The sequence below is a fragment of the Nothoprocta perdicaria genome, unplaced genomic scaffold (assembly GCF_003342845.1).
Source record: "Nothoprocta perdicaria isolate Ctin4 unplaced genomic scaffold, notPer1 scaffold_3, whole genome shotgun sequence".
Lineage (NCBI taxonomy): Eukaryota > Metazoa > Chordata > Aves > Tinamiformes > Tinamidae > Nothoprocta > Nothoprocta perdicaria.
The window spans coordinates 1,737,022-1,744,864 of record NW_020455532.1 but is presented as its reverse complement, the minus strand read 5'-3'; the positions used below and the strand labels follow the sequence as shown (position 1 = coordinate 1,744,864).

General features: G+C 60.4%; 1 protein-coding gene across 1 annotated transcript; it reads left to right on the top strand.

Annotated features, from left to right (window-relative positions):
* Window positions 1-5,985: 5,985 nt before the first annotated feature.
* On the top strand, window positions 5,986-7,484 carry PPDPF (pancreatic progenitor cell differentiation and proliferation factor). The gene is made up of 4 exons (XM_026042151.1): window positions 5,986-6,081; window positions 6,768-6,845; window positions 7,069-7,165; window positions 7,245-7,484. Exons 1-4 carry the CDS (start codon window positions 6,027-6,029, stop codon window positions 7,333-7,335), a joined length of 321 nt encoding a protein of 106 aa, XP_025897936.1. The 5' UTR covers window positions 5,986-6,026; the 3' UTR covers window positions 7,336-7,484.
* Window positions 7,485-7,843: the final 359 nt, after the last annotated feature.

Below are 7,843 nucleotides of genomic sequence, written 5' to 3'. Positions count from 1 at the left end.
GGCCCCGCGTCCCCCCCGCCACCCGCCCGGGCTATTCCTGGCGGATACGTCCCGGCCGCCGCGTCCAGAGCTCCAGGGCTTGGCGCGACGCCGCGATTTCACCCCTGTCCCATCCCTGTCCCCGCCGCCAGACACCCCTATTCCCAGCACTACGTCACCCGCAGCCAAAAGYGCCTTTCTCACCCCAAAAGCGTCTCCCAGAGCCCTCCCTGGAGCCCGGTGCTGCTGCTGACACCTCCTCAGTCCTTCCAGGGCTCTGCGGGTGCCTGTCCCTGTGGCCAGCGTCACCCGGCAGCTCCGGTGACAACATGGTGGCGGCAAAGTGACACGGACCCGAGGAGCCAGCACGGGGCCCCACCGCTCCCGGGGCTGCCGGGGGGCATTTCCCGGGGATTTGCCCCCACAGTGGGGATGGGAGTGAAGCACAGGGAGGTTTAAGATGGAAATGGSTCCAAGCGGGAGCGGCGCCGGCATCCGCCGCCGTTGCCATGGCTCTGCCGACCTCCCAGAAACGCCAATTTGACCCATTTCTGCCCGGGAAAGCCAAGGCGCTGCCAGCGGCTTGGGCAGCGGCCAGCGAGGCAGCCAGCCGCTTGCTGCCCACCCCCCGGCCCCCCTCGGCACCCCCCTGTACCCCCAGACCCGCGGCTGTGGCGCTTTGAGGACACGGCTACAGGTGCCCGAGGCGCAGGCGGGGGCCACCCYGCGCTGGCAGCTCTGCTTTGGACACCGCGGATTCTAGCAGTTATGTATATATATATATAAATACAAAACACCTATATTTATATATATTTGTACATATAGGGTTTTTTTTCTGCTAATGGAGTCCCTTTTTGGGGGGAAAAAAGGCAGGTTATTCCCAGCCAGAAGCGACAGGCACCTGCTGCCCAGGGGCTCAGCCCCGGCCCCGCCGCAGGGTTCCCCCCAGCCGCCTCTGGGCAGGAGGGGGGAATTTGGGGGGGGGCTGCGTGTCAGGGCGCCGCATTCCCCCCCCACCCCCCCAAGCCCTGCACCTCCCGGCCACGGGGGGGGGGGGGATTTTTGCGGGGAGCTCCCTAAAAACCCGACTCCTCCGGCTAAGGAGGCGCGGGGGACCCGGGGGGACACGAAGGGACCCGGGGGGGTCGGGGGGGCCGGAGCTCTTACCGGAGCGGCGGTCGGCGCGGCAGAGGCTGCCAGCTTGGGCTCCGGCGGTTTTATGTCCCCGGGAGGGGGTCCACCTATTGACGGCGGCAGCGCAATGCAGTGACCCCCCCCGCACTACGGCAATGCGGTACCGGGCGGGACGAGGAGGAGGAGGAGGAGGGTGGGAGGAGGCAGAGGAGCAGGGCGAGGCGGAGGGGAAAGGGCCGCGAGCCGAGCGGGGAGCGCGGAGGGATGGAGGGCGCCGGGAAAGGGAGGAACGGGAAGGATGGGAGGACAACGGAGCGAGGGTGGAGGTGCAGGGATGGAGGGATGGGAGGGAGGCAGGCAGGGAAGATGGAGGCAGGGAGGATGGAGGGATGGAAGATGGAGGGATGGGAGGAATAGGGATGGGCGGATGGAGGGGTAGGAGGGAGCTGGTGGGCCTGAACACCAGGATGGGAGGAAAATGGGAAGTAGAAACATGGGAGGAAAACGAAGGGATGGCAGAGAGGGAAGATGGAGGATTATGGCATGGCAGGGAGACAGGGCAGGGAAGGGAGGGGGTCTCGGTGCAGGCAAAATGGGGCTGGGGGCCGGGGTGGCCCTGGCTCCATCCCACAGTGACATCCCCAGGGATTTTAGAGCAGAAGGGCCTGATCCCAGGCTTCTTGCCGCCTCTCCGTGGCCACCGAGCCCTGGGCAGGTTGGCTGCCCTTGGACCTCCGTTTGCCAGGTTTTACATGACAAGAGGGCAAAGCTGACYGGGGTGTGACCACTGCCATAACCCCCCCAAACGGGTCAGGAAAAAAAGGAGACCGATTAAATTCCACATCTGCCATTAAAAAAAAAAAAAAATGCCACAAATGTGCACAGGAGCGAGCAGCAAAGCRAGGAGCAAATAAAGCCAAGGTTCTGTGTTCAGGCAGCATGTGCACTGCTTGCCCAGGTACCCAGGGCTGGTTAACACCATTTCATTGAGCACGAAATGGGGTTCCAGTTCGGGGAAAACAAGGAAGCCACAAGAAATCTCTTCTTCTGCAGTGCTGTGGTATTTCCTTTGCAGAAAACTGGATCGTGCAGYGGTCAGAAAACTCCTGCCCGGTGTCAGCTGCACAATTAAAAGGCTAATGCAAAATCTTCTGTGCCCTGAGGCCAAGTGTAGGTCAAAAGAAAGATAACTTGGAATTCAGCTATGCAATAGTCCAGCAAAACGTTATGGTTTATACCATCTTTCAGTGACCTTAGCAGCTAAATCAGATGCAGTTACCTTGCTGCTCTAAGACACAAAAATGTCAAATCTCGTATTAACCTCCCATTAGTGTTTAAAGGGACACTTGATTTTTTTTTTCTGAGCCTATATTTTCTTAGAAATATACTGTGATAGTGAAGATATCACTTGGTTTTATACAGCATTCCTCGAAGGAAGGAAGGAAGGAAGGAAGGAAGGAAGGAAGGAAGGAAGGAAGGAAGGAAGGAAGGAAGGAAGGTAATGACCACACAAAAAATTAAAAAGAAACTTCCTAAAGGAAGTGCCAGGGACCTGCTCTGAGCTGGTCTTGGTAGGAGCATTGGCATTAACTGTGGGACCCCAATGCTGATGGAGATTTGGGATTTATTTTCGGCTTTGGTGCACGACATGGATGTGGCACCTTCTACRCAAGGACATGGGAATTGCCCTAAGTGGGAGCCAGGCTGGAGCAAAACTCGGGGTCCTGCAAACCAGGGGAGATGAGCAGGGTGTCCTGACCCTCCTTTCTATCCCGTTGCCCTCCAGCAGTGAGAGCTGCTTGGAGTTTTAACCCACCAGCCTCCAAAGCCTGAGGTCCCAAGCGGGTCCCAAGCCTAACCCGCCCCGCAGCAACGTTGCACTGCGGTTCCCATCGCTCCTGATGGGCAGCTGTGCCCCACATCTCCCACCTCCACAGAGAAGAACCAGGTTCCTGGATTTCCACGATGAACCCGAGCCCGACAGGCTATAAATAGCGGGGCCACGGAAAGGATAGAGCCAGACCCAGCTAATCTGGGCTGAGCCGCCCGTGCCCAGCGAGGCTTAAAGTGACAGCGGTCAGTCCGGGAGGCCCCGGGGGATTGGATCAGCTGCCAATGCTCCCTAGGGACCATGGATTGCCGGGCAATATTTCCATGCTGGTGGGAAACCGCTTCCCCRCGTTGCTTGTCCGGCACCTGCAAAACGCTGCTGATGCATCTACCAACGGCGGGCGATGCACAAAGAAAAACCCCGGCCAGCCCAGAGCCGTGGGCGCCTGGAAGTTTAGCGCCTTGTCTCCGTCCATCTGGCTCGGGAACGGCTCCCAGAGGCGGGTGACACAGTTCCCATGCATCCCGGTCGGCTGCTGATGCCCTCCCCGATTCCTCCCCTTTTTTCAGGCTTGCAAAAAGGCAGCGCCGAATGATGCGGGATCATTGGGGAAGACTGAGGCTCTGGAAGGACGAAGGGCGCCGCAGGGCACAGACAAGCCGCATCCCACAGGCCCCTGCTCAGCTGAGCTCTGCTAATATTCACATCATAAACGAGATTTATCTTTTCTTTTGCCAGGAGGTGAAAGTCAGCAGGAGAGGCTGCCCGATGCCCTACATGCCCCACGCTCACCAGCCTGACCTCTTGGAGCATCTGTCCCCAGAGCAAAAGCTGCGATTTCCCTCCTTCTTGCTTCTTAAAACAGTAGACATTTGCCTTGAAAAGAAGAAATGCTGTTTTCTTCTTCTTCTTCTTCTGAGGGATGAAGGCTCCTGCTTCCTTATTAAACCACAGCTTCTGCACTGGAAAAGCCCTGGCTGCCTCATCTCCTGATCACTGGGGATGAGGGGCTGCTGCAAGGAAGATCTGGCTAAGAACAGAAGCTTCAGCTGCATCTGGAGGGAGAAATTAATGAATTAACGAGCAAATGCACCGCCAAGCTCACCCTCATCAAAGCCTCTGGAATTACATTAACCATTGGTGTGTTTTTATGCTCTGCATCACCTGCATTTTTGACTTACTATTTTTTTTCCTAGTCCTCTAGTGCAGGCAGCTTTCTCGAGATCCCAGCACCAAGGCTCTGTGCTTTGTAAATTGGCTTCTGGCATTTTAGCAGCATTTTGTTCTTCATACAGTGTCCCACACCGCTGTCCAAGTGCCGAGGGGTTGGGCTTTAGTGCTGGCAGCACCTTGTTGCAGCCTTTTTACTTCTCCAGTAAAGCTTTCCTATATAAATCCAATAGAACCAAGGCAGCCGGTTTCCCTTAAAGCTTCATTTACTTATTTTCTATATGTGATTAATTTTAAATATTGATCGGATATTTTTTGCTCAAAATCTCCTAAATCTTTTACTCTACCGAAATATAAAATAGCAGCCTGTGCTAGGGCTCTAATCCGCCTCTTTTGGGTCCTGTTTTGTTTTATTTTGCCTGTTTCGGGTCATTCCCGTCGCTCCTCCCTTCGCGCGCAGACCGCCGCGGGCGCGGGGAAGGGGGCGGAGTCCAGATGGGGGCGGGGCCTTACGTCTCGCGCTTCCATTGGCGGCGGGCGCGGCGGGGGCGTGGCCCGAGGGGATATAAGGGGCGGGCGGGAGGCGGGGGCAGCGCCCCGGGCCCCGCGCACGCAGCGCAGCGGGCGCCGCCGCCCCGGGCCCCGCGCCCCCTCCTGCCCCCCCCAGGTGCGAATGGGGCGACCAGGGGCTGTGTGGGGCGCTGGGGACCGCACGGGGTGCAGGGGGTCGTGGGGGGCTGGAGGGCGCTCGAGGGGCCGGGGGTTGCGCGGGTGCTGCACGTTGCATGGGGTGCAGGGGCTTTTGGAGGTGCTCGGGGTTGCACTGCACCGGGGGGCTGCATTGGGGCGCTGCACGGGGTGCTGGGGCTGCATAGATTGCAAGGGGCCGTTGGAGGTGCTTGGCGCTGCGCAGGGTGCTGGGGGCTCCATGGGGGTGCTCGGCACTGTGCGGGGTATTGGGGTGCTCAGCACTGGTGGGGTGCTCAGTGCTGCACGGGATGCTGCAGCCCTTGGAGGTGCTCGGTGCTGCACCGGGTGCTGCATGGGGTGCTGGGGCCCAGTGGGGCACTTGGTGCTGTACTGGGTGTTYGCTGCAGAACCGGGTGCTGGGTGCTGCACAGGGTGCTGGGTCTCAATGGGTGCAGGGTCCCAGGGGGTGCTGGGCCTCAGGGGAGGCGGTCGGTGCCGTGCTGGGCGTTTGCTGCTGTACAGGGTGCTCGGTGCATTGGGTGCACCGTCTCGCCCTTCCTGCCGGCAGCACCGTGCAGGGCCCTGGGTGCAGCAGCACCCACTGCCTCTCCCCACTGCAGGGGTTGTTTGTGTGGGGGGTGGCTCCGCGGTGCCACACAGGCCTTTGGGGGACCCCAAGGTGGGGCTGTTGTCCCCCCGCATCCGTGCAGTGCAGATCCGGTGCATCCACTGGCTGGGCCTTTCCCGGTGCTGGAGACGAATCCGCTGGGATTCCCGGGTGCTGCAGGGCTGGAAGCAGGGGTGTTAACGGAGGGGGTGGAAAAGCCCTGGCTGCAGCTGCCCCAGCGCCTCGACACCGTGAGCGGCGCGGGCGGTCGCACGGGGAGGGCGCCGCGGCCTCCCGCTCCCCGCGCTTGCGCCGAGCCCGTTTCGTAAGCGGCTGTTGATGGAGCCGAGCGCCCGGGCGGCGGCGCCGGCGCTTCGTGCTCAGGGCATCAGCCGGGCTTAGGCAGCAGCCCCAGCTCTCCAGCTGTGCCCTTAAGCCGCAGGCGGCCCCAGGAGCATCGGGCTCTGTGCACGGCGCTGCAAGGGTTGCAGATACAACCCACTTGTTGTAGAGGCCCTCCAGTGCCGCTGGAGCTGCCGGAGCGAGCAGGCCCAGCCTGGACTCCTGCCTCTCTTCCTACAGGTCTTAGTCTGCGCCGGACCCCAGGCCGGGATCATGGCAGCCATCCCGTCGAGCGGCTCCCTTATGGCAACGCACAATTACTACCGAAGTAAGAGCTGCGGCCCTGGCCAGGGGCTGCCCAGCTGGAATTGCCACGGGGAAGGGGGCGATGGGATCTGCTGCTGTTGCAAAGAGGATAAACTCGGGCCTCCCGGGTCCTGCACAGAGCTGGGCTCCTTCCTGAAGCTGGAGGTGCTGCAAGGGGGCGGCTCAAAATGCAGCTGGGCTATTGCTGGGGAAAGGAGGAAAAAAATGTGCTTTGCTGGGGAAAAGAGGCCTCGGGAGAGGCTGCAGAGCCAGGCCCRGAGCCCTTCTGCTTTAAGGAGGCTCCGCAACAGGAAGGAAGGAAAATAACTGCTTGGAGCTGGCACCGGGCTGTGGCAGCTGGACTGGAAGCGCAGGGACTACGTGCGGGTCGGTGCCGCTGCCTGCGCCTCTCGGCTCTGCGGTACCGTGGTGCCTTCCCAAGGACTGCGYGCTAACGAAGGCCACTAAGCAGCGTCCTTGCAGGGGGAGGGTTTTTTTCCTCCACTCCTGCTTCTCTGGTGTCCAACACTGGTAATTTCACCAGCGGTTCCTCTGCGGTGTTATCGGCTTAGCAATTCTAGGCAAAATTCTAGTTAATTCTAGGCAGTKCTGGCCAGGGGAGCACAGCGTGTGCCTGGGCCCGGTGGGTCTCACGTGCACCGGGTCTCCTGGTGTGGGCGGCTCTGACGGCCCCGCTCTTGTCCCCAGGGCGCCTGAGCTCGACCTCGAGCAACAGCTCCTGCGGCAGCGCCGACTACGCCGGCGAGGTCATCCCGCACCCGCCGGGTAAGTCCAGCACTTCCCGTGAAGCAGCTCCTCTGGAGCCCATTCCCGCGGGAATGCTGTGGGTTCATCGGGATTCCATACGGTACCATGAGTGTCCTACACATGGGACCCCCCCCGTGCGTTATCCAGAGGCAGAGCCAGCCCTGCCAGGCACCCCTTCTCCTCTCGCTTTGCGTTTTCACTGCCTTTGCAAACCTGTGGGGCTAACGCGCGCTGTCCCCAGGTCTCCCCAAGTCGGACCCTGGACACTGGTGGGCCGGTTTCTTCTTCGGCAAGACGCCTGCCCCGGCCATGACCACGGTGTCGGAATCCCCGGAGCGGTGAGTGCAGCTTGAGGACAAGGGTGGGATGCGAGGGTGGTCTCGGTGCATCCCTGAGCCCCTGTCCCCTCTCTTGCAGCCTGGGGCCGGGCTGTGAGCTGGGGCCGGGGGCTGTCAGGAAGCGCCACGCGAGCGAGCCCAGCCAGCCCCGCGCAGGGCCCTCGGCCTGAGCCCCTGCACGGGCCAGGCTGCCGCTGCTGCTGCAGGAGGAAAAAAGTCAATAAAAGCAAGAAAAACCAAAAAACCCCACCAACTTTCCACACCAGCCTTTTTACAATTGTTTTTTAAATGCTTTTCATGCAACTAATAAACTCGAGCAGCCTTGTAAAATGCTGTGRGTTGTTCTTTGCTGGGGGTGGCAGTCCTCAGCTCCAGCCGTGCGTCCTCCCCATGGATGTGCCTGCTCCTACCTTCCCTCCTGCTGGGCAGGGCAGGTTGGCACCCGGCTGGTTTCTGCCTGGTATTTGCGCTMACCTGGGCTGCAGCCAGCGGCGCTGACGGCATCGGGGCTGGATTTACATGCAACACCTGATAAAACGCTGGGAAAACAGGAACCTGCCCTTGCCCTGTGTGCACGAGGAGCCCAATTCGCTTTGCAAGCAAACAAAAACTTGGTGTAAGCGCAGTTAGCACTGCCCATTCCTCGCCAGCGCGTGGGACTCCAGACAAGGGCTCTGC

Coding starts and splice junctions, on each gene's coding strand:
- PPDPF (XM_026042151.1), top strand. CDS start 6,027: ATGGCAGCCATCCCGTCGAGCGGCTCCCTTATGGCAACGCACAATTAC. Junction 6,082..6,767: donor AACGCACAATTACTACCGAA/GTAAGAGCTGCG, acceptor TCTTGTCCCCAG/GGCGCCTGAGCTCGACCTCG. Junction 6,846..7,068: donor GGTCATCCCGCACCCGCCGG/GTAAGTCCAGCA, acceptor CGCTGTCCCCAG/GTCTCCCCAAGTCGGACCCT.